The sequence below is a fragment of the Plectropomus leopardus genome, chromosome 20, assembly GCF_026936395.1.
Source record: "Plectropomus leopardus strain MGB_pleo_1.0 chromosome 20, ASM2693639v1, whole genome shotgun sequence".
Lineage (NCBI taxonomy): Eukaryota > Metazoa > Chordata > Actinopteri > Perciformes > Serranidae > Plectropomus > Plectropomus leopardus.
The window spans coordinates 1,845,528-1,872,584 of NC_142195.1; the positions used below are offsets into that span (position 1 = coordinate 1,845,528).

General features: G+C 39.4%; 2 protein-coding genes across 3 annotated transcripts in view; one reads left to right on the top strand and one right to left on the bottom strand.

The window, feature by feature from the left end:
• Nucleotides 1-578: 578 nt before the first annotated feature.
• chsy3 (chondroitin sulfate synthase 3) lies at nucleotides 579-15,426 on the bottom strand. Of its 2 annotated transcripts, XM_088071198.1 has the most exons (5): nucleotides 11,015-15,426; nucleotides 10,899-10,979; nucleotides 10,560-10,855; nucleotides 8,452-8,735; nucleotides 579-6,710 (listed from the first exon to the last, which is right to left on the bottom strand). In XM_088071198.1, the coding sequence occupies exons 1-5, from the start codon at nucleotides 11,134-11,136 to the stop codon at nucleotides 5,139-5,141; spliced, it is 2,355 nt and encodes a 784-aa protein (XP_087927324.1). In that variant the 5' UTR covers nucleotides 11,137-15,426; the 3' UTR covers nucleotides 579-5,138. The 2 variants fall into 2 exon arrangements, with proteins under 2 accessions (XP_087927324.1, XP_042365842.1); XM_042509908.2 differs by having other exon boundaries at nucleotides 10,560-15,426.
• Nucleotides 15,427-15,971: 545 nt separating this feature from the next.
• megf10 (multiple EGF-like-domains 10) overlaps nucleotides 15,972-27,057 on the top strand; it is an 83,463-nt gene continuing 72,377 nt past the window's right edge. The window contains exon 1 of the mRNA XM_042509621.2: nucleotides 15,972-16,706. The gene's annotated coding sequence lies outside the window, so the exon portion shown is untranslated. The remainder of the gene's footprint in view (nucleotides 16,707-27,057) is intronic.

Genomic DNA, 27,057 nt, shown 5'->3' on the forward strand with positions numbered 1-27,057 from the left:
AACTCATTGCCTTCTTCCCATGCTCCCATGCCAATTAGCTCAGGTTTCAGGTTTCAACAGTTAAGAAAAACTGAGGTCATGGGTCCCTCTACCCCCAATGAGCCCTACAGACACACACGTCTGTTTATTTTTTTTTACACTGCATTCAGGCATCTTCCATAAGAATTTCTTTCAAAATTTGGGGAAAAAGCAATCAGCAAAATGAGAAGAAATGTCTCGCAAAATGCAAGAAATTTTTTTTAACTTATTTTTCTTTTCCATTTTTGCTATTTTTCCGGTAATTTTCTTGTAATTTAAAAAAAAAAAAACCACTTTTTTTTTTCTATTTTTTTAATCCATTTCTTCTATACTTGCTCATTGTTTCCTTCCCATGTTTTTGAAAAAAATCAAGCCAGTTTGCTTCAGTTTCACAGGGTTAGGTTAGGTTAAAAACTTCTTTCACTATTACTCTGAAATTGTGAACAATGTTCTTTTACTCAAGCATGCAGATTTATCCAACAGTGTAGTTACTGCAGTTCAGCTTCTTGCATAGAATGAAAACAAAGACAGACAACTTATGAAAGCACGGACCAAATATCTGGCTTTAAACATTTATTATAAATAATTAGTTGTTATTGCTGGCAGACTTTAAAGCCATTATGCTTACAGAAGTGCATTGCATTTACCAAAAGAACAAAACCTGCCTTCTTATTATAGCTCAGTATCTCTTAATACTGAGAAAAATCTTATTATTTCAATAGCTGGATGTCAGATTTATGAGGGAAGGATCTCGTAATTATAAGATTGTTTTCTCATTATCATGAAAGAGCACCATTTTTTTCTGCAATGAACTTCTGTACAAAAGTAACACAGAACATGTTGATGGATTCTAGTGAATATCTTTTCTTTAATAATATTTTAACATAAGTCTGGTACTGCACAGAAAAATGTTTAGATGGCACAGTTAACAATATATTAAGCTATATATTTGAGCTTTATTCACCAACAATCACTTAACCCTTTGAAACCTGAGCTGACCTTAGTTTCATGATGCTGCATTCAGACACCTCAAGTATTTAAACCTCTAAAGGAGAGCAGATTTGATTTCTTTCTTTTAGAAACATGTGGGAAAAGGGAATAAGCAAAATGGGAAGAAATGTCTTGCAAAAATGCAAGAATACGTAAAAATAAATAAATAAATAAATAAAAAGAGAGGGAGGGGGAATTATTAGAAAATTATTAAAAAGCTAGGCGAAAATGTCCAGAGAACTATAGTTTTAATTATTATGACTAGTTATGTTACAGAAAGAATACTGATTTTTAAATTGATTATTAATATTGTTTTCCAGGTCATTTCCGTGTCTGTTTTAATTTAACGTTTTTTTGTTTTGTTTTTCAGGTAACTTTTTAAGTTCTTGCTATTTTTTGGGTCATTTCTTATAAAGTTGCTCATTGCCTTTTTCCATGTTTTTGAAGGAAATCAAGCTATTTTTCTCAGGTGTCAAAGGGTTAAAGGAGAGCCTGATGATCACACTTCACTTACATTTTTCACTTCTTTATTGTTCTTATGGTATTGCTGAGTAACAGGAGTGTACATCCACTGAGGTCTGAAAGCAGCTGCTGCGCTCAGGACAAAAAATGTTTGCTCAGTTTCTTATTATAATAAATGTCACAACAAGAAGGTTTCTGTACATTTGGTATGTTAATAGATTATTCTTTTTCATTCAATAATTAAAAGGCAGTGGGCACCATATCAGACGAAGCAAATACTACAATGCACTGGGTGATTAAATGTGTCCTGAGGCAGAAGTGTAAACGTCATAATAACTACGGCAGTTAGACAAAGACAATCCAATAAGTAGTTACAGTCCAGGAGAAGCCATGACGTAACGGCCTGACAATGTCCTTTGGAAGATTACAGTGTAAAACTGAGTGACACAAATAAACAGAGACTGCACTGTACCATCAGAGTACCTGGACCTGCTCTAACTCTCTGCTCCACCTCCAGACCACGTCCACTCAGACATTTAGATACCATGACGCTCTGTATCGACAGTCAGCCAATCTAAATGTAGCTGCTGTCCTGACTGAAGAATCAATATGTTGTCTGACTGCGCCTGTGACTTTAATGACATCGAGCCAATCCTAGTTTCCACACTAATGGACTCTCAGACCCTGCATGAGGGTTTAGGACTGTCCCACTGTCAAATCCTCAAGTGCATGCCTGCTCTCCTGCAGATGCTTGGGGCCTTTTATGCACATTTTGCTGCATTTCTGCAGACTGTGCTTGAGGGATATACCCACAGTTCATAGCGTTTTGACAGAAAACACAGGGTTACCAAACCCTGAAGTTAAAAAAAAAAAGTAAACAAGGCGGACAGGGTTTGAACAGGTGTTCAACCTGGCATATTAAATTGCACAGAAACACAATATTAAGGATTTAAGATAAAAAAAAAAACATTAAAATCAGAGGAATGCAAACACAAGCTATATATTACACACCTGGTGTATTCATCAACCATTTTTTTATTTTGCTGAATTATACTGTGTTTATAAAAACATGTAAATCGATCATTTCATTATGATCTATTTACTCTGAAAGACAAGAGCCTGGAAGATGCTCAAATCAGGGACCAACCTGTAAAGTGTCTTGAAGAAGGTGAAAAAACATCAAATAAAAAGCCCAGCTGTACCATAAGGGGGGATATTAGGATTGGACCCTCCTGTCCCACTCGATTCTTTTCCAACAATGGCATTAGAAGAGCTGTGTCCAACCATTTCCAACTCTTCAACTCCAAGAACAAGCGTTTGAACAACTGAATGCCTTCGAGGTGAGGCTCTGTTTGTAACATTAAAGGTATCTCACACAGATACTTTTGCCTGTAGGGTGATCAGACCACACCTCATAAAAACTGCTACGTTTTCAAGCATTTTAAGACTGCACTTTGGCTTGGAGGCAGCTGTGCTGCAGATTCTGGCCAACACGGAAGACAAATTTGTGCACTCTTTTTTCTTAATTAAAAAAAAAAGATTTTTCTGGCATTTTTGCTTTTGTTAGTAATGAGCAGAGGCAGAGTCAAGGTGGCACCAGCCCTGTTGAGAGAATTTAAGACAACAAACTACTATTTAGGCATTTGCCTGAAAGAATTTAAGCAGATGCAATAATCATGATAACTGCTAGGCAAATGATATACATTCTGTTAGCTATACTCTACAGTTACATGTAAATTTTTGGAAGGACACTCATTCAGGACGATATCGAGCTGCTGAATTGTTAACAAATCATGGCTACCATCAGTTAGAGAGAGAATAACTAGACTTGAGATTGGAAATTAGAGAAATTGCTAAAAAACACACTAACTCAGATTAGAACAGAAGCCCAGCTAGAGTCATGGCAGGGAGAGTAACCACACAGCTTCAGGTCTGAAGAGAAGTTCTGGGAGCTGAAGGTAGATTAAGGTAGTGCATTAAAGTGGGCCAACTCCCTCTCTCTCACTCACACAGAAACACAAACACACACACATAAATACAGGTTGTGTAACGCAGCACACGATGCTGCTCACAGAGCAGCAGCCAAACACATTCCACAGTCACTTGACTAATGAAGAGCAGAGTGCTCTGCACACTGTTCATTTCACTGCTCACTGCAATGCAGGTGATGATTCTGCTGCGCACTTCAGCATCCTTATGACTGACTACAATGATATGACTACAATACAGACATGTTTTTCTTTGATTTTATTTCCTGCCATTGTTACATATTACTTGAATCACCCATCATGTATTTTGGGTGATGTAGCTGATGTTCTTTGGGTCGTTAAAAAAAAAAAAATCCCATCTGTCATTTATACAATAAAAACATTAAAGGGATAGTTCTGATTATCTGAAGTGGGGTTTTATAGGGTACTTATCCATAGTCAGTGTATTACAGATAATGTGATTGGGGATCTATTTACCCTTCCATGTATATGCCTCAACAGGACCCAAACTGGCCCAGGCACTCTGTGCATGCTCCATAGTCCCTGGGCTTTGACCCGCAAGTTGAACAGCATAAATTCATAGAAGAAATCTGGGACAAACAAAAGAAAAAAGAAGAGGGGGAGAAAGTAAAACAAGACAAAGGTATCAACAAAAAGCAGTGCAGTATGTCTAAAATGTATTGAGCCCAAAAGTTTTCCATGTTTTCACTGTCCGGCATGCAACCTGTTTGCTGCTTGCTAACTTGTTTGGTATGTGACGTAACAGGTCAACCTGAAGAAGGTCCAATAGCAACTAGCTGAAAGAAGACAGATTGCCACCAACCGTGAAGGAGTCAGACATACTTCGTCAATAAATGGATTTCACCCAGTGCATGTATACTGGGACAAGGCCAGTAGTCCAATTAAATGGCCTGATCAAGCTATAACTGTATCTCTACTAAACTGTGCATGTTGATATTGTTTTTTTTTTAGGCTGGGCCTTTTTTGGCAGCTAAAATATGTCTTGTTACTGACCCCTCCACAGCAGTACAGTACTTAGCATCCTAATTGGACTTCAGCCTGTTTCTTCAAACAGCAGGCATGCTGCTATATGTAATACACTGACTATGGGTAAGTACCCCATACCACCCTACTTTAAAAGATCAGAACTTATCCCTTTAAGAAAGTTAGTCAACCCTGACCAAAACCCTAAGGAACTGCAATAAAGGTCCCAAAGCTCTATATTTGCATAATTGTCACAGTGAATAATAAACCACTCAGTCTGTAATGCTGAAAGTAAACTGTACAATGTCCTACGTACCAACTAACAGCATATTTGTATTGGGTAAGTGGTTTTCCCAGCTGGTTTGGAACAGGTAGCAGACACTTGCTGTTTGACGCAGGATTCCAACAAACTGGGTGCAAAAATCCCAGACTTCCTTCTGTTTGTGTACTGTATCCTCTGGATCCCTTTGAGGTTGGGTCTACCTGTTGTCAAGTCAGTCTTGATTTGGGTCATGTGTGGTCTTTATTGATTGGGTCCAACTCCATTTTGGAGTCACAGGTCCTTTTTTGGGTCAAAGTTTCCAACATAAAAAGACCTCCAATCCACAGTCACACTACAACACCCGCACAGACCATCACTGTCTGCTTTCAGAACTGAGGTAAACTTGTTTGGAGGAGTCCAGCAGGTCTGGAAGGTCAGGATGAAGTTCTGTTATACCCTGCCTCGATGTGTTTCTCCAGCCACAGCTCTGCTAACTGCATTGTCGATGCAAATGTACTCGCTCGTGACCCAAGGCACATTTTATATTGCTTCTGCTCAAGACTTGTGTTGCAGTGGACGGGATGATAAATGTGGACAATCCCTGGTTCTTGACTGCGTAACACTTTCATATCAGAGGTAATAACTTTGGTAAACAAGTCTACGTCCTCCAATCCCCAGCCTAAGATCGAGGTGTCAAAACCTCCAGCTTTTAGTAAATCACTCTTGTACACACAGCTGATTCCAAATCCATAGGCTCGCCAGAAACCACTTTTCTTGGTCAGAACAAATTTGTTCTCTCTTGGGGCCTTCTCGGAATACACTATCTTGGGGTTGTACTGGCTAAAGACAACAGGAAAATAGACTTGTCTTCCTTGAATAGCATTGTCTCTGCAGCGCTGCAAGGCATCGCCACTGAAGATGAGATCTACATCACAGAAGAAGAGCAGAGAGTCATTATGAAGCTGTGCTGAGCCCAGCTCGAGAGCCAGTCCTCTGGAAAAGTTCCCTGCCATGGGGATAATGGACAGGTCAGCTTTGGGATACTTCCTATGGTAGTCTTTGATTAACTGAATGTGTTTTCCGCTGTTCTGATTACTCCTGATGTCCATCAGAATAACAGAGAGCTTAACATTTTGCTTGGGTATCAAACACACTTTCTCAAAGTTCTCCATAAAGCGGACAAAGGTCTCATAGCGACCAGATAATGGGACAAGGATGTGGACCTTCCTCTGGCTTTGCTCCCACACTTCCCTGTTCGACTCATAGACCTGGAACGGTGATAAGAACTTGAGAGAGTTGGAGAGGAAAGACAGACTTTGGGATTCAGAATTGATGGATGCTACAAGTTCAGCCACATCCAACTCTTCAGTTTCAGTAAAGAAGGGTCGACTAAAGGACTGCTGAAGGTAAGCGTGCCGCCTCACTGGCACTGTTATTTTGCGTCCTTTATGTTTCTTGTACAGAAGCAGTAAGTCTATGATGTACTCTGCACCATGCATTGGATCTACTCTGTAGTAGCCATACTGAATCTCTTTAAAGTCAATCACACGACCACGTGTTTTGGAATTCTCATTAATCATCTCCATAACCTGGAGTATAATGTCTTCCAGTGCAGTCCGAAGCAAGTTCCCAAGGTTCTGCCGGGCGGCCTTGTTCTCAGCTGCAGAATAAATATGACGGCTGGTGAGGAAATCCCACTCAATGACATCATTTCTCTCACTGGGCTTAAAGCGCATGTATGAAGGTGGTGCACCCAGTTGTTGGTCCTCCCACAGGACTTCTGTATCACTGAGGTAACTCATCATCAGGCCTTCGCGGTGGAGCAGTAGGGTGCGGTAACAGAGCCTGGAGATCTCTCGGCTCAGCATGAAGCTGTGAAGCCGGTACTGGTAGGCAGGCTTTTTGTTGGGATGGAGTGTAATGGCGTTGTGGATCTTGCTGCTGTGAAGTTCTTCAATGAAACCTTTCTTGTTGTGTTCGTAGTTCTCATAGAAGAGCTGCTGCATCTGCGGAAAGAGTTGCAAAACCATGAGAAAGGCATGGGTCATGTCCAAGAACTAGTATAAACAACACTCAACTTTTACCATAAGCCAACATGATCAAATTAGACCAGCTTTGCTTTTAATCATAATGTTTTTTTTCTTTACGATTACGAGAGATGTTGCCTGTGAACTGAATGTCCATTTCACTACCATAAGTCTCCAATGTCGTTTCCATGAATTTGGCAGCACATCCAACCAACCTCACAACTAGAGACCTCATGTAACCACAACAGCTCAGGACCTTCACATCCATTGCTTCACCTGCAAGATCATCTGAGAGCAGCCATCTGAAAAGCTGATGCAACAATTTGTTTGCACAACCAAAGAATTTCTGCAAAAATATTCAGAAACTGCCTCAGGGAATCTTAACTGCATGCTCATCATCCTCACCAGAGCCTTACAACAGTTTGTCATATTAAACTTGTACAGTTGCAGGTTGGTTGGATGCAATGCCAAATTCACAGAAACAACATTGTAGATTGGTTATGGTAGTGGAATGAACATTCAGTTCATGGGCAATAGCTCTGGTGGACATTCCTGCAGTCAACATGTTAATGGCACACTCCCTCAAAACTTGTGACATCTGTGGCATCGTGTTATGTGTCAAACTGCACATTTTAGAGTGTCCTTTTCTCATGACCATACCAAGGCATGCCTGTCTTGTAATGATGCTGTTTAGTAAGCATCTTGATATGTCATACCTGTCAGGTGGGTGGATTTTTTGGAAAAGAAGTGCTCACATACACAGATTTTAAATAATTGAGACCATAATTTGACAGAACTTTATCTATTAAGTGCATGAAAATAGTCTTAGATCTTTGTATAAAATGGGAGTAAAAACAAAAGTGTTGCGTTTAAAATTTTTGTTCAGTGTATTTTTATCAAACAAATCACAAAGACTTAATGAATAAATCTAGGTTTAAACAAAATGAAACAGAATGCATCACTGACTTTGTACATATAGGGGTTTCCTTTCCTGTACATATAGGGGTATAAAGTGTTGTTTATCTACTGTTTTTTTATATATATAACTTTGCATACTTATAGTTTGCAACATAAATACCAATCCTAAGGAAAAGACACAGCACAGACAGTTACACAGGCATACATGAAAAATACATTCCAAATCAGATTGGACTGGAGGAAAAACACAAGAATAGATACAACACAGAACAATGACTTTTTCTTCTTTGGATCTATAACGTCGCCTCTGAAGTCTGTGAAGCTGAAGCAGCAATGCTACCATTTACCCCTCTGCTAATATTCACCAGTCAAGAAATACAGATTTAAAATGAGGATAAGTCATTAAAACCAGTAAGCTGTTAATTTTACAGTAGGTAAATATCTTAAAGATTTTGCCTTTTCATTTTTTGGCTACTTGTCCTACACACAGATGAAGCCTTGTGTTTTTCCTTGTTCATATAAACCACTCCACACAATAAAAGTGCACAACAATTCTATAAAAGTCTTGCTATAAAGGGGACTGGCTTTGCCACGATTGTCCATTTCCAAATAAGGGCCTCCTCCATGACAAAAATAGTCTTCCTTGCAGTTTGCTTTTATGCAGTCTCTAACTAAATCTTCACTGAAAAGCTTTCATTTCACTTCACCATAATTAATACCTACTCCCTACCGACTATCACTGAATATAGACTCCAGGATATTCTACAAACTTGAAAGAACAGAGAGCAAATGCAATCCATACCTCATATGACCACACACACTGTGTTCCTCCAAAGCGTCGCACACAGCGCCCCACTTCCACATCCTCATGGGTGGTGTACATCTCCCTCAGACAGGTACTGATGTGAGGGACCATCCTGCGCAGAACCTCCCTGCTGAAGATCATCCCCGGGCCCCCCATGCAGAAGTTCTCTCCGGGCTCCAGGGCCAGTCTGCCCAACTCCTCAGCCATTCCCAGGCCTGTCTGACCCAGGTACAGAGGCTTACTGCTGTTCAGAGACCGCAGGAACAACTCCAGCTTCTCACCTGGCACAGGGGCAAGTGGGAGAGAGTAAAGGGGCTTTTGCAGTCAGTCAGTCATATAGGACTACAACAATTCCCACTGAAGCAGTGAAACACTTCAGACATCAACATAACTCGTGAAAACTTTTCCTTCTGTCCCAGATCAGCCACGCAAAAGGTTCCCTTCCTAAAACACAGCTCAGGTTTCTTATAAACACTCATCCAGAGGGTCACATAAGAATAGGACATAAGAATGTCCCACAAATAATCATGGAATGAGCAACATATTATGGACTGCATCATCAGTCTCACCTAAATTACATAAACAAAACACTTTCCTCAGGGAGAACAGTAAAGCTGCATGCTTTTACAGCCTAGTTAATGGTTGTGTACCTGCACATAACTGTGCACACAGAAATGTTTGACTTAAAATGAAAATTAGCCAACATAAACTACTCAACAAGTGTCAATACTTAGTGTTATGGCCATTATTTGATCAAACTAAAAAAGCTTTCAGGTTCCACACTGAGCCATTATCACCTCACTTACAGCTGAATGAGATCAAACTCAGTCATTTATCAGTCTACTGATGAGGTTAACCCTTCGAAACCTGAGCAAACTGACTTGATTTCTCACAAAAACATGGAAAAAGGCAATAAATAACTTCATAAGAAATTACCCAAAAATTAGAAAGAAATTAGTATAAAATCTACAAGAAAACTGAAAGGTAAAAGAACAAAATCAGGAAATGACCTCAAAAAGTGATGATGATGATGATGATAACAATAATAATAATAATAATAATAATAATAATAATAATAATAATAATAATAATAAGAAGAAGAAGAAGAAGAAGAAGAAGAGGAATATGCATTTCCTGTGTAGTAATGTAATGCCACAGTAAAGAGGAAGCTAATGAGGAAGCAGGTTACGTTATACCCTAACTTACAGACTATACAAATCAAATGTTTTGGCAGAGACTTAGCAACCCATATTGTTTTAAGATAGAAGTGTAATGAGCTTTTGATTCACGATATTTTTAGTGTTCGAATTCAAATACAAATGATTTATTTGTCACATAGTCTTTAACCCTTTGAAACCTGGATCGACATCACTAATCTTATGTTGTGTTTAGACACCTTCACAAATATTTAAACCTTCAAAATCTGAGCAAATTGGTTTGCTTTTTTTTGAAAACATGGAAAAAAGGCAATGAGTAACTTGGCAAGAACTGTTCCGCAAGTTGCAAGAAATTAGTACCTTTAGAAAACTTTTTTTAAGGGGAAAAAACGACTCTTTTTAATTAGCATAACTACATATTTAAAATTCTTATTGACAATTAATATTATTTTCTAAGCACTTTTTTCCAGGTAATTTCCCTTGTTTTTTTCCTGGTTTGTATTATATTATTACAATTATTATTATTGTTAATATTGTAACTTTTTTTGTTGCTGTTCTTTTTAGTTTTTTGGGTCATTTCCTCTCGAGTTACTCATTGCACCTTTCCTGTGTTTTGATTAGAAACATGACACGAGGCTTTGCCCAATTGATAAACCAACTGTCTTTAAAATAAATTAAAAATGGGCAAATATTTTGTTAAGGGGTGGTAAGTCAACATAAAATATAAATTAACAAATTAAAAAAAACATCATGGTCATTCCAAATTTTTATATAAAGCCTGTCTTCGACCATATCAGCATAATACCTCCTTATAAAGGACTAAAATTGTGTTGCTAATGTGCGCGCACACACCACATCTCTCTCTCTCTCTCTCTCTCTCTCACACACACACACACACACACACACACACACACACACACACACACACACACCTCTAATAATAATCACCTCTTATATAAACATCATCATCAGCCCGCATGAACCACTCGTATTTATCCAGGTAGTGGTCGTGGATGTACTTGAGCATCATGAATGACTTCTTCTGTGGCGGGTACGAGTCGTCCACACCTGCCAGAGAAATCACCGGAACGGGGACGGGCACGTGGACGGTGCCAGACCCAGCGCTCGAGAAGAACTCCACCTTCCCGGGTATGGAGCTCACCCACGTCTGATACGCAGCCACCGCGCGAGACCGCAGATATTTTTTTGCTGTCATGACGCCGACATAAAGAAAATGCGTGGGTCTGTTTATGGGTCCCCCGGTATCTCCGCTACTGTTACCAGTACTGAACAACCTGTCCTCCTCCTGACTCTGCTGCGGGCTGTCCCGGTCCCTGAGAGCCGCGGTGTTCCCTGGGATGGCCGGACCTTTCCCGACGGAGGAGTCACTGTAGTACAAACACGCGGGGGATTTTCTCCCTTTCCTTTCCAAAACCTGGGGCACTATGAGCCAGGAGGAGGCGGTGAATCCCAAAAAGACGCCGAAAATGACGGTCGTCCACGGTCTCCTTGACTTCAGAGCCATGTCTGCTTAGCCTCCGGTGCGCTGCGCTCTGCGGTGAATGGAGTGGGAATGTATGAATGCTGCCGTTGTCTGGGGAGGTGCTGACGTACATGGGCATCCAACATCTCTCTGTAGAGCATTATACGTGTCTACCTGAGGTGGAAAAATACACTTTCCGACACTGATAGCGTCATTTAAGGGGCTAAAAAAGAACGTTTCCCCCACAGAACAGTCCGCCCCATCCTCCGGGCTCACCCGTCCCATTTAGAACTGAACCTTAAACTGTACAGCAGCCCACACACGATACATTTCACAACCAAGTTCTAGTCCCACTGCAAACCACGGCGAATCTTACCCGGCTCCCGAGTACAGTCCTACTGGCGTTTTATAAGCTTTCGCTAATGTAGTCTAATAATATCCCAAACACGTAACGTTAGCTTAAGCCTTCTCCTCCAGCAGTCACCGAGCTGTAGATCACTTTAACTCTCTCCCGACTCACCGACAAGTTCAACAATAACGTTTAGACAGTTTGTTTTTATGCCAACTTCACATTGGCGCCAGGATTTCTCTCCAAACCGTGGACAGGTAACGTGTCATCATGCTGTGTCTCTGCTCCGTTATCTGAATTTCCAGTCTGAATTTTCTTCCTTCAGAATAAAAGCAAGATTTCTCTACACCCATAGCAGCCGATAATTAAAGCCGTCTGTTTTTAACAACCAACCAGCAAAAATGCAAATATAATGTATGTTTATTGTCTAATGCAATACTTTTTGCTATAGTTCATCAGAAATCTCACAGCGGGTGCGTTGGTAATTTTATTTTGAAAATATGTTACAGCAAGCCTTTTTTTTATTTTAATGTTGCCTAATGTTGCTCAACTGAAAACGAGACTTCCGATCATTTTTATGTTCTTTGCAGAAAAAAAGCTTCCTCTTCAACACTTAAACTCATTGCAATGGTATTTTTACAAACGCATCCTGCAGTCTCGAATGTGATAATGTTTTTTCTAATGAAACAGAATGACCCTGCATAGTCATGTGTTCAGTAGTAGGCCTAATTTATGCATTTCCATGCCAACAGCAACCACCCTGGACTGATCCTTCAAAATAAACGCATAAAGTAACAGTGTAGGAATAAACCAGGTACTGTGTGGCATCAGGTAAAATCGGACAAATACGTCCTTTGCTTTTTAAATTTTAGCAGCCAGTCACAAAACATGTTATTTAGTTGTTGTTACAAATGTATTTCAGGCTACAATCATTTTTATCAGTCTGAGATAACTTCGATGGGCAGATGCAAAGACTCAAAAATCCACTGCTTCCAGAACATGCAAGGAAAGCTAAGTGTCATGTTGATTTTCTCATTTTGATAATAAGAGCACTGCAACTAAAACAAGAGTATGACAACAAAATGGTAATAGGGTGCAGCTCTTAACTGTTTGATTTATAAGCAAAATATTTTCACAACACTGTTTTATAGGGAAGGGTTTTCAATGAGTACACAGTATTCAAGAATTAGCCATAAATGTTACACACGCATGTCCAATGTTGATAATATAACCACAGGTTACATGAATGATTTAATAAATTAATGACTGAACTGATAAATGGATTTAACCATTCAACAAACATGATTGTTAAACTTTACCTGAACAGCTGTCCCATTTTACCCCGACATGTCATAGGAGTGAGGTCAGGGCTCTCAATGTCTAAAGTCAGGTCTAAAGTTTATAAATAATTTCACTTGCAACATAGTTTCTTCATCGAAATATAGCAGAGAAACATAACAAGTTCTAAAAGTATCATTTCAGGTGGTCTGCAGAGTTTTAGGTCATTTTCTTGATCATCTGCCAAGAAGTGTCTCACTTTACCTGATTTCACCCAAATATCCTCTGATCTTTCGCTCAGAAAACAGACAGCTGCTCATTAAGAGGAGCAATTAGTTTGGTTATTTCCAGTTTTACACATACACACACACACACAGACACACACACACACACACACACACACACACACACACACACACACACACACACACACACACCATGAACACAAGACTGCAAATGCTAATTATCAGGGATTAAACAACAAAGATAAAGTGTTGTTTCCTTCGAGTTCCTCATAAGATAGGCCACGATAGAGCAGCCTCCTTGATAATTAGACTCATTTTCATTCCACAATAAGACTATTTAGATTTTGAAACTGTTAGGAATCAGTTAGTATTTAGCTTTAATATGCTTATGTTGCTCAGTCTGCAGTTCATTTTTGAAGAGTTGCACCAGCAGGTGGCAGAAGAGTCCAAAAGATAGTAAATTCAAGTCCCATAAATACTGGTTAGGGCTGCTTTCAATGCCAAAGGTTTAGTCTTATCACAAATTTTGGTGAGCTTTTACTGCTAATGACCTCTTGTGATGGGAAATTGTCTAAAACACAGCTGAGTTTTAAACTGTATTTTAATCTGACTTTTTTTTATTTTTAAGATGTGTTATTCAGCAAGGCACCGAAAAAAAAATCATTACACATGGTACTGTGCATGGTTGTGTACATGACAAACATGATCTGATTTTGATTAGATTTTTTTCTGCACCTTTTGTCAGACCTATATGCACTTAAAAATCAGATACATAGTACACATAAATTATATAAAAGTAACATTTCAGGGCAAACTACCCCTTTTGCATTGTAAATTCATTTTACCTGCATAACCATGCAGTCTTTTTTTATCTTATTTTTGCAACAATTGCAATACAAAGCAGGAAGAGTGCAAATATTAAAAAGTCATAAAAATAAGGTGCAAATCCCAAATATATGCAATATCTACAATGCCACAGATCTTTGCATTCACTGCCCAAGCAGGAGGTAGCGATCACTGTAAATATAGACAGTGCAGGTTGTGCGGTTGCTCTGTGGCCATTGGGGTGGGGGGACCATAGAGAGGGCAGGCCCTGCATGTGATTCAGATTGCCACCTCAGAAATATACCAATTTTTAAGGAAAAAGAATAAAAAAAGAATGCGAATAAATTGAAAAAAGTGCAATTATCTTTTTATGTCATCAACAATGACATAAATAGTGAAAGTGTCAGGAGCAATTTATAACAAAATGATGCACTTTCTTAAGATAAATCATAAAATCATTCATTTCTTTTGTTGGCATTTTTGTCATATACAATGATGGATAATATGTAAGTTGATGTTGTCCAATGTGAAATCTCTATTTGATCATGTGACAAGACCATACATAATACTCAGCAATGGGAAAGCAGAGACTGCTAACATCTTCACAGAGACATGGTTAACCCCTAACATCCTGGATCAAGCTGTTGCACTGGATGGATGGACCTTGTTCAGAGCCAACAGGTCACAAGACTGATGTAAATTCAAAAAGTGCATTGCAGTAGTTGTATAATGCCATCAGCAGTATCATGCCCGAGCAACCAGATGGAATTTTCATAGTAGCTGATCATTTGAATCAACTCATCCTACAACTCCAAAAATCAGGATCAAGGACAAATTCTGATTTCATTTTTTAAAATATGTTTAAAAAATGACTAATAAATTGACCTTGTGCCTTCTGCCTTTTACAATAGTGTGCACTTAGGCCCATCATAATGGCATTGCACCAGGATCTGTCAAAATGTCCGTACACCACTGGCAATCACACACAATAAAACTTGGAGGAAGGTCTACATTGTTTGATTCCATACACCCTCTGGTGTTAATGGGATGCTTACTCGCAATTTTTTTCCCATGTGCTCCTTCTCCTGTTGACCTCCAACAGCCTCAAGGTGTGCTACTGCTCGGCTAAGGGTACCAAGCCCAGGCCAAGTCTTGCTCTGCGCCTCCCAGTAGATGGTGATTCATCAAGTCCATCCAGGCTCTGCCCATCTTCCAAGACTCCAAGTGGGAGCGGGAGAGAGCCAAACTTAAGTCGGCTGACAGTGGGACAAGAATGGTCTACCAACTGAGAATTACGTCAAGGCCTGTCTCTTCTGTTCGCTTCTCTTTGACCTGATGGCTGGTGACAACTGACACGTTTGACTGCTGCAATGTCAGTGGAGCTGGCAATATGGCAATAAGGCAGGCATGCTGGACTGCTTCACTCTCCTGCAGACTGAGCTGGCCACTGAGGACACCATGGAGGCTCAGACAGCAGATACTTCCCTCCTCCAGATGTCCCAGATGTTTACCTTCAATGTGGTGCTGCTCAGCTGAGGCACAGGCACCTCTGGCTGTCCATCCACAAGAACAATGAGGGACAGCCGCTCATGTTATGTCTATCAACATCACTTTGGGCACATCAGGTTTTTGAGAACTGAGTGAGGTTCCTTTTACAATGTACAAGGTACAAGGTAGATTTATTGCCATTTTTCTTTAAATGTGGTTTAAGAAGAAATGAAATTAAAGTTGATCCTAAATCCTGCACATCTTTTTGGTGTTGAAGGAGGAATTGAGGAGTCTCACAGCCAGGGTAAAGAGGTTGCTCTGTAGTCTGGTAGTTTGGCTGCGCATACTTCTGTATCTTTTTCCACATAGCAGCAGGATGAACAGACTGTGGCTGGGGTGGCTGCTGTCTTTCAGAATCCTTTGGGCTCTGTGCAGACACCTCACTTCACAGAGGTCACTGATGCTCTGTAGATGGGAACCAGTGATGTTCTGGGCAGTTTTAATCACCCGCTGTAGAACCTTACTGTCCTGGCACGAACAATGCCAGTTTGTGATGTTTCCAGTCAGTATGCTTTCTATTGCTGCTCAGTAGAAGTGATCTTGCTCTAGAATTTAGCCTTCCTAAGTTTCCATAAAAAGTAGAGTCTTTTCTGTGCTTTTTTGACCTGGGTGGTGATGTGTGTTGACCAAGATAGGTTCTCAGTGATCGTAATTCCAAGGAACCTAAAGCTGTTCACCTGCTCCACCTGTGTGTCTTTGCCTTTCTTTCTAAAATCAGCAATCAGCATCTTGGTTTTACTGATATTAAGCAGTAGGTTGTTCTCTGTGCACCACTCTGCAAGATTGTTGATTTCACTCAGGTATACTCTAATTGGTGACTTTAACTTAAACCAAAGTCATCTTCTGGTAAAATATCTGTATTTTTACTCAAGCATGGCTTCCAGGTATTTCATCATTTGAGGTAAAATAACTTTTTCTCTATTCGCTGTTACTAAATCTTTTCCGTCACGACAATACTCCCGTCAGGTATCCATAATGTCTTTGTACATATTTATGTTTTTAATTACAGAGATTGTACGGCGAGAGAAATGAAATGATTCCTGTCACTTTCGCATGAATGAAACCTGCAGGGCTCTGTGAAAGCCGTGATTGGCGGAGAGGTCGGTGACGTCACGGCAGCAGTGGGTCCAGTGATTTGAGAAGAGGAAAAGTTTGTCGGTGTGTTGATGAGACGCTGCAGGAGACTGCTCCCATCCGACTCAACACAGCGACAAACACTGCGAACAGTGACTACAGCTGGACGTCTGATGGACCTTTCAGAGGACAGCACTGTTGTTTTTAACGATTAAAGACTGGATATACATCAGCATCAGCAGCAGAGGAGGACTCATGCGCCAGGGCCAGACCAGCACTCTCTCTTAGGAAAGGTAAACGTTTGTTCGTAAATCAGTCAGTGCACCGAGACGATGTGACTGCACATGATGGGAGTCACTGAGCGTGTAGCACAGGTATTGTTTTACTGGCGATATTTCATCATCAGCTTTTACTGAATTGTCCGACATTATTTGTCTTGTAAAGGTGGGGACACAAAGTGTCCTAAACCTGCTGTTTGCTGTCTTTCTCCCAGCGTGAGAAACTCCACAGCTCCTGTCTGCAGGAATGGAGAGGAACATTTATTCAAGCAGCCTACACACATGGGTGAAAAGTAAATGAAAACATTTACTCAAGTACTGTACCTCAGAACAATTTTGATGTACTTGTACATCACTTTAATGTTTCCATTTTCCATTTTACTTATACTTCTCCTTTACACTCTGGGCGCAATTATTGTACTTTCTACCCATCACATTTATTTCACAGCTTCAGTTGCTTTTGCATTTAGATTTTTAATGTAAAATATAAATCAAACAATAAAAAATTATATACTTTTATTGGTTAATCTACCCTGCAGTATATACATTAATAAAATCAGCTCCACCTTTAACAGCTGCAACATGAAAGTAATGAACCATTATAATCCAGTAATATAATAAATATAATTGTGAAATTGCCCATTCCGCATAGAGACTACTTTTACTTTTGGTACTTTAAGTATATTTTGAGGTTAAAACTTTTGCAGTTTTACTTAAGTAACATTTTGAGTGCAGGACTGAGGTCTGAGTATTTCATCCACCACTGCCTATTTATTCATTTATTCAAGTACTGGACTACATATTTGTGAAAATAGTTGGTATAGTCTTATCATTTTATGCATAACATCCCCGTTCATTTCAGAGAGATAGACTTTATTGTAGTTAGGGACTGTATGGGGTTGGCTGGGGTGTGACTTTGTCTTTTATTTATTTATTTATTTTTATTTTTTAAAATTTTTTTATGTCATGATCCTCCCGGGAGCTACAAATATTTTTTCTTTATCCTCCTTGAGTGACGGGGGGAAATGCATGACCCTCCCTTACTCCATAAATAACCACATTTCACACATTCTATGATATATGGTGTGATTTTGTAGATAACATGCTTTTCAAACCCACTTGTGGGTTTTGCAGTTTTGAGGGTATTTAAAATAAATACAAAATATATGAGCATTTAACCCTTTGAAACCAGGAGCCACATTACCATTCTTATGCTGCTTTCAGACGCCTTTCACAAGTAGGCTATTTAACCTTTTGTACTCTGAACAAATTGGTGCCATTTTTTCCAGAAACATGGGGAAAAAGACAATGAGCAACAAATCTTCCACGAATTGCAAGAAATTAGTAGATTAAGTGAATTATTTTTAAAAAGCTAAGAAAAATTTCAAGGAGGAAAGCTTGGGGAAAAAAACTATATTTTTCCCCAGGACATTTCTGTGTTGTTGTTTTTTTTTACCTCTTTTTTCAGGTAATATTTTTATACTTTTTAGTGATTTCTTACTTATTTTGGGGTCATTTTTTCTTTCCTTGCTTATGGCCTTCCTTCCATACTTTTAAAAGAAATCAAGCCACTATGCTCAGTACACTACAGTTGAATGTCCCTCCCCAAACCCAAATCAAAAAACATACAGCAACTCCCTCCCGTGTGCTTAAGAAATATTTGAACAGTCCCCTGGGAGGTTTTGGTTCAATTATTGTTACAGGCTATTATTACCACCAAGCAATGAACAGCTGGATGACCAAACAGTCTTCTGAAATCACTTTTAATGTTTGTTATTGTGCTGAACAAAGTAGCACTCAGCTTACCCCTCCTATGACAAAAACATTTCCAGTCCAACTTATTGAAGCAGTGGCTGGGGCAAGAGCCAGGACAAATAGGTCATAATGAAGCCCTTAATTGTAACATGTCTCAAGTCTTTGAGTACTTCATCTACCACTTTAGAAATGGTTTAAATGCTCCACATGGCCAGGACTAAGTTTCTGCTAGAAAAAAAATCAATTTTGTTTCTTTTTGGATTAAACTAGACTTGTGCAGTATTATGGTATTATGGTATACCAGGGTATAAAGAAATCTTGAAAGTATGTTTTTCAATTCTGTCATAAATACAGCTTCTCTTTCTATTAAACTCATTGTATGTAGTGCACAGCATGCACCACCAGAGCTCAGTCTCTCATGTCTCTACTGGTGGAACAGGCAGCTGAGCTGAAAGACACAGCGATACCTAGTGGTGGAGGGAGAAGGGGTTAGTGCTTCACACTTATGCTGTCATATAACTTGGTGAAATTTCAGGATAGTATGAAGGTATGAAATATTACATACGCTCAAGCCTACCTAAAATGTCAAACAAAGGGGGTGTAAAAAATGAGAAAAATACTTTTTAAAAATACTTTATACTAGGGATGATAATGATTAATCAACAACTGGTTAATCAGAGGTTAAGAATATGATCGAACATGTGAAATTTAATTGCTCAAATAAAGATCTGACTCTAAAGTATAAAATATGTATATCCTTTTGCAATTTATCTATCAATAGAATGGTGTATTTTGAAAGCATGTTTCGATGACTAGCATAACAAACGAAGGGTGCAATTTAGCCTAACTTTTTTGTGACAAGTTGGCTTTCTTGGGGTCTGGAAGTAGAGTGCGGTGGTGACATTGGAAAATGAAGTAAACAAAGCCAAGTTATATTTAATGTGTTTCACATGCCCAGACCTCTATACATTTATATGTTTAGGAGGCTGTTCACTGCTGTCGGAGAATGTGAAATGTGTTGCTTTGAACTTTGTTCTGTATAAGCAAAGTTTTAATGTTTTGATTGATTAAGGAAAGTACTTGCAATTTGCAACCCATCTGACTGTAAACTGCACCTTAGGAACGCAAAACCGCTCAATTCCTAAAGTGACAGCAATGACCTGCATCCTACCACCTCTCCCATCCATTTACAGTTGGACAGCTCAGTCCACCACTAAACAGAGAGCAGACTGCTCTTTGCCACAAGACTTGACTATTTTAGGAGGGAGGATGTTGCCACCAGTTTTTTGGAAACATAAGTGGGTGAAGCAGTCCTTCTTCCACTTTACAGTTACACACAGTGCATGGGTGGAAAGCATATTGACATTCATCTGGAACATTTTTTGATAAGCTCAAAGTCATATGGACTTTGTTTGTTAATGTAATTTGTAAGTTTTGAATGATGGCCTGTATTCTGGTATTGGCCTAGTGTGCAGAGGCGTACCTGCCAACCTTGAGACCTCAAAAATAGGGAAGCTTTGAAACCAGACTAAGGGGTTTGTGGTCCTCCACCCAAAAAATGTAAATTACAGAGATTTTTTTGCCCTGCATTTGGGTGACTTTTAAACAGTGAAAATACGAAAATAATAAACATTTCTATGTTTAATACTTTTAATGTTACTCCTAATTCTCAGGAAAGATATCAGAATAATTTTCCTGATTGGCAGGAACAAACATGGATCTCTGGCATAAACTAATATTCATCAGTTTTCATATATTGTTTTCATCGCACTGTGCAACCTGCCCTCAAATGCCACGAGCCAGGCACATTTCGTGCAGCTACACAACGCCGACTGTTTGTCCAGGTGAGCTAAGGGGGTGGGGCTTAGCGAAAGGTCAATTGTGAGGGCTACTTTCTGTGTTTACGTCTGGTTGGACTCAGACACGAGCAGTATATAGTGCTCCAGGGATGACGCATCACCCTGGTTCCCTTGTCAAAAAGCCTATAGCATTTTTCCATTGGACTGATGGTTATTACAAAATAAGATCTGAAAAAAAAACACATTTTTGATACTTACACTTGTTGTTCAGCCAAGAATGCAAGAGAGCCAAGAGAATCTTCGCAAATAAACACTACTTTTATGATTTGAAGCCTGAATGCAATTGCCAGAAGTAAAAAGCTAACGTTAGGCTATAAACATCTCCACTAAGGTTGAATCACGTCACCCTGACAACGAGACTGTAAAGTAGTGTTTGGTAGCAACTGTAATTTGTTAAGAGACCTTTTTTTGCCTTTTTCCCCTTTTTTAAAGGGGCCAAAAAAGCCTAAAATTAACGAATGAGGTATTTACTGGTGTATTTTATGTTGTATTTTATGCATGTGTACCTAGATCTTATTTCAGGCATCTAACCACAAACCCATTCAGTTTTGAGATGAGGGAACCAGGAGTGCTAATATGCTAACTCATTTTTTTTAGGACTCCTTCCTTGAGCTCTATAAGTAATTAATGATAAATTTTATTTAATATTTAAAGCTGCTATGTTTGCTATCTTTTTTACTTTGAATTTCTGAGATTTTATAAGAGCATGCCAAAGCGGTCCTTCTGCCATTTTAAACCATGGACTTTTACCATGCAGTGCAAAGCTGGACTTTATATGCACTGCATGGATCCCTTGTAATTTCATTGCAGAGTATAATGGCTTTTTAAAGGCCCCACCTGTTCCTGTTAAAACCAGTAAGGGACTCTATGGATAAAGACTGAACAAATAGTGCCAGAGAGACTTAAATGAGTCTAATAACTGCCACCTGCCAAAATCACACACACTTTTTAGGAGCACCAGCTGCAGTTGTAAGAGTGAAACTGTGAGGTAGGGTTAGTTCCTGTCAGATACCACCATGTTAACATATTGCAGACCTAGTGATGTTTGGTGTCTTCAGTTATGTGTTGAGATCATGCCAATGAGGGGAGGTTTATCCTGGACTGAACCAGTGCTCCCAGTAGAAGGCTGCCAGCAAAATTCAGTTTGATACATTTTTACATTGGCCCATATAGACCTCTAATGTGTTCAGTTCACCCAGCAGTAGTCATGCCCTCTGTCAGAATGTCATTAGGTAAGGCTGTAGTAACAAAACTGAAAAGGTTAGGTTTTCAGTATACATGCACTTGTTTCTGGCACAAAAGTCTAGTTGAAACTCTTCAAATAACCAAAGATTAAATGAATAAGTGACTTATTCTTTGTGCCTTTTCTAATTTGGTGGTTATCTTGAGCTGGAAATGATGCAGATTTGCAGTACTTAAAGAAGCTGAAGTGGCAATTTGAAATGGAAGTATTTAAAGATGTAACAGTGGTGGTTAAAGGTGGAACTGCTGAAATGAAATTAAGTCTTTTGACACATCCTTTCTGTTATGTTTTAACAAAAACAATAACTGTACACACAAGCATTTAGCACCTTTAAGAAATTATCTCCATCCATACTTACATGCCTGAAAACGCATATCACATGAACATGGCATGAGTTTTTTTTTTTTTTTTTAAAGATTATTTTTTTGCCACGTAGACCCAGATGTATATGTTTTGGCTTGACGTGTTGTGACTGCTAAGACCCAATGCAAGCAAATGCTGGTGTCTGTGACAACATTTTCAAAAGTCTCCATTTCCACCTGAATGAAAATGCATAATTGCAGCCCTGGAGTTTTCAAACAAAAGGTTCAGCAGTGTTTTCCAAAGTCTCTGTTGTGGAGCCGAAGTGCCATGTAAATTGAGAGCATGACTTGTAAGTGTGGGAGTTGGGAGAATTCACTCTAATGTGATATTATGTCCTTAGGACTGATTAATAACTTCCAACAGGTGCAGCAGAATGTGCAGTTCAGCAGTTGAGGTTATAATATGGTAGTCTGAGTGCACTGGTGATGCCTGTGTTTACATGAGGAATAATAATTAAATATATGACAAAACATACCTGAAACTGACAAACATCTTTCTGTGATTGTCTTTATTAACATCAGAATCCAAAATGAAATCAAGTTATAAAATGGACATGCAGTTTGAATGGATGTACTGTCCATGTCAGTAAGGTTCTTAATGGAATCCTGTTCATTCGAATCTTAACTGTTGGAAGTGAACTGTTGCCCTGAGGCTGATGACTTGCAGTGGCTGGAGTGTTGGTGTGAATGGAAACATACTGACACACTGTGTGGTGTTTCCCCAGTGAAAGTGAGCTCTCACTGCAGGAGACACACAGCTGACTGTGTGAGGTGAAAGCCAAAACACAGCATGGCCAACAAACCAGACAGGACACAACATACACACACACACACACACACACACACACACACACACACACACACACACACACACAAACATAAATACTGTATATACACACATGCAGCAGCTGTGTTTTTGCAGAGCTTTCAGTCAGCCAGTCATCAGTGACGGATGTTTTTGAGTAAACACTTCAAAGATATTTAAAAGTTTGCAACTAAATCTTCCAGTCTAGACTGTCATCACAGAATGTGTGCCTAATAATACACAGTGTGTGTTTCCCACACATTGAGACTGTATTAGAGATGTTTAGTCCCAGGGAGGCTTTGTTTATTCTATACCATCACTATTATTATGTTTCTTTGACATCCTCAGTATGACAATCATTTTGGCACATCAGGTGCTCAGCTGGTCAGAGTCAACACTATGTGGTCAGAGTTGTACACTATAATCAGTCTAAGCTGGACTCTGTCAGGCTTGCTCAACATCCATTAGAGTCAGCTGTAGGCCGACCTCATCAACTTCAGCTGTTGTTTTGTCAGGCAAAACCAGTGAGGCCTGATGGGAGAGTGCTGCTTTCTCCATTTTTTTCCTAAAGAGCCCCTCAAACTAAATAATAAAACCAACCAACAAATAAATAAACAGATTAACAACACAGCATGCTCAAATTTAAGAAAGAAAAATTCACAGCATGAGGCTTGGGTGTATGTAATTTTTCACAACTTCATACCTTCCTCAAATTTAACTGGGATATGGGATATGGGATAGGTATATGACGGTATAAGCTAGTAATCCATTTAGTAAATCTACTTTTCCAAAAATCTCCAGCTCCGGTGTGGTTGAAATAGATCCTTAATTCACCAATATAAAAAACATTATGTTATTCCCCATGGTCTCTCTGCCTGCTGGCTGCCGGCTGTTTACAGTCCTTCTCCCTCCACCACTAGACGTCACTGTGTCTTTCAGCTCAGCTGCCTGTTCCACCAGTAGAGACTGGAGACTGAGCTCTAGTGGTGCATGCTGTGCACTACATATATGAGTTTAATAGAATGAGAAACGCCTGTATTATGACAGTAATGAACAAATATCTTTGGGAATTTCTAAACACCCTGGTTTACTGTAATATTGTGATACCTCTCAAGTCAACCCAGAATATAAAAACTTGATTATCAAATAATGATGCCCAAAAATGTGATCCTATGTGCAAGTTTTGAACAGCCAGCTCATTGCCACATCAGCCCTGTGAAAGGGTGAACAATTTAGTGATCACTTGGTAACAGTGAGTACAGAGTTTTAAAAACAATCAAACCAATCCGTAAATCTCATTTAAGCTACATTGCGACGCTTCATGCATTTGAGAAAATGAGTCCCAAACTGCATGTGTCTGCAAATAAATGGTGGGCCATGGCTTGAGAGCAGCCTTTGTCCATCTCTGGAGGGACTTCAGACAGCAGGTCTTAGTTCCTTGCAGTCCTTTGTGAGTGGACAGAGAGGCGTCAATACTTGTGCTGCCTGGAACAGTGTATCAAAGTTGTGCGGTCCAGCCTAATCCGCTCCATTAGGAGTTGTGTGTCTGGAGCCCTTTCACACACACAGCATGGCCCTTGTTTGTGCAGCAGTGCAGTTGTCTCGGGGTGGTGGTGGTGGTGGTGGTGGTGGGGGGGTCAGCGTTGGTGGCTGCAGCTGTGCCTGCTCTTTGCTCAGTGAAACTAGAGAGGACTGGCCCTGCTGGTCCATAAAGCGCCTGCACAGACACACTGTCAGCAGCCATACAGCCACTGGAGACATCTTGCAGGCTTCCTCCATCAACCAATGTTTTCCAAAGCGGGCAATCCGGAGGACAGAGGGCTGACATTGTTGGCCTCGAGACGTTTAGCTCCTTCACCGCAATAGATAGACTCATCAGGCAGCTGGACTAATAAAGTGGCCATATCATGTGCTGAAGTCCCCAGCTGTTTCTGAACCATTAAGGAAGAAGACCAGACATATTTATTGTGGACACACTGACAAATCCTAAAAATCCCCAGGGGTTAAAGTGATACTTTTATAGTTGATATTTTAGATTTTAGCACCTCTTTTGGTAGCTACACGAGTCTTTCACACATAATTTTTAATAGTGTACATGAAGTTTGGTTCTTTTAATGTATGAGCACATAACATAAAGACCATAGCAGCATCTTTGTTTGAGCCAGTACCTTCATATAAAACTAAAGAGTAGATAGTTTTCTTTTTTCTTCTAGTCTATCAATACAATATCGCATGTCATATGTACATGTAAATGAGTTATTGGTGGCTTTATTCATTCCTCTTGTCCACTCTGTCTGTGATGTGGTATCTTACCTTGACACCCAATGGGACACAAAGTCAACAGTTGTTGCTCTGTGAAAAAATAGAAATAGAAAAATTGCATTTTATTGCTGCGAGAGTTTAAACAAGAGGTTGATTGCTATTTCCAGTTTATATTTTTATATATTTTATTTTTTATATAATTTATATATTATATTTTTGTATTTGAACTGGGTCACTCTACATAGGCAGCAGTTAACATTAATAGCATATTACACTTTACATGTGATGAAAAATCTAAATTTAATACATGAATTAATAAAAAAGTTTCTTACCATTAACCAAACATTGATTTTTGCCCACCATGTTTATGCTTTTATGATGTCTTTTCAGCAACACGTGTTATAAAACAACGTTTTCAATGTTAGAATACTTGCCTGGCATGCTTTAGAGTTCAAAGTTTGCTTGTTTGCTACATTTAATAGGTGCATATACTTACATGAGCTATTTATAAAAGTAAATGATAGCTACTAGGAACAAAATATAAAAATAGATATATTCTTTGCTGTCAATTGTTGACACTGTTTCCATGCTTTCCACCATTTTGCTGCCCTGAAATGTCAAGCAAATGTCACAACTTGGAAAATCATTGAAATTTACCAATTTCCCACTCATAATTACGACTTTGGAGGGCTGTTCATATGCTTTTCCCTTATAAATACAGAAAATAGGATATTTCTGGGAGCACATGAAGGCAGCATTAAGCTGATATTAACGTGTGGAAAGGTGTAGCAGAAATAACTGTTCAGGTTTGGGATTGATGAGTTATCTCGATGACTCCCTCCTCCTCATCCGTCTAATGGGTTAGGGCTCAGATTTTGCTGAGGTCAAAGAGCAACTTTGCACTTTAGTTTGACCACCGCTAAGTAATAAAGTAATAAAGTCCACACAGGTGATGTGACAGGACTACTGATGCTCAGGATGTTTTTTCAGGCCGTTCACTGGGTACACACAAAAATATGCTCGACTGAATGGCTGGGAGAAACACAACAGGGACTGGGATGTAGGACAAACACAAATACACACACACACACACACACACACACACATACACACACACACACACACACACACACACACACACACACAAATTGGGTTTTCTGTGTCCTCCTGCTTCCTGAATACACTTTAGCTCTGAGATTTCAATTTGTCACAATAGGTTTCACTGTCAGTAATTCCAGCTTCACTGTGATGGTGATAATAGATGTAACAATAAAAAACGGGATAAGATCTGACATGACTTAGCAGTAGTTTAGACCCATTAAATTCAACTTCATTGGCCTCTGTGGGGACAGTAGTGCTTTTAGAGGTTACAAATTAAACCAGGAGCCCTCAGTTAGGCAGTGTGGTGAGAGAACAATTGTGAGGGATCCATTTGTCTACATATTAGATGCAGGTATATCTGAGAAAATTAACTGAACTTGCACATATCCTGTATTATTTTGTGAGAGCTTTAAGGATAACAGCCATATTCCAACCTGCACACTACTTTCATGTTTTTTTTTTCTAAGTGACTAATGGAGACAACAGTTTTTGAAACTGGTCCAGTATGGTGAAACAGGCTGCAAACCACTTGGGGGATATAACCCCTCCTCAATGTGTGTCCACTAAAAGTGACGTTTTTGCCACTGACAGGCTAAGTGTCTGACAACATTATGGAAAGGATCCCTACAGAGATAGACCTTTTTGTTAAAGAATAACATCATTTTTGTTGAAACAAAAAATGCCCCAAAATCAACATCGCCAAACCCAAGCCTTTTTTTCTCAATCAATACATGACCATGGTTGTACCCATCAGTCACTTAGACACAAAAACATGGAAAAATAAGTGAATTGACCATAGTAATTTCTATGCCATAAAAGAATTACAAACTCAAATTGCATTCAGTGAGTGACAGAAGGGTTCAGGTGGTAAACCAAAACCCAATGCAACATATGGAACAAAGCCTGCGCACTAGTGTAGGTGGTCAAGACCATTTTGCTACTCCACTTACATCCACCTGTAGGCTCTGAGCCAGTGACC

Excerpts from the sequence above, each read along its gene's own strand:
- chsy3 (XM_042509908.2), bottom strand. The coding sequence starts at position 11,136 with ATGGCTCTGAAGTCAAGGAGACCGTGGACGACCGTCATTTTCGGCGTC. Across the intron at positions 8,736-10,559 it reads TGATGATGTTTATATAAGAG|GTGAGAAGCTGGAGTTGTTC; the intron begins GTGATTATTATT and ends CCCCTGTGCCAG. Across the intron at positions 6,711-8,451 it reads AGTGTGTGTGGTCATATGAG|ATGCAGCAGCTCTTCTATGA; the intron begins GTATGGATTGCA and ends CTCTTTCCGCAG.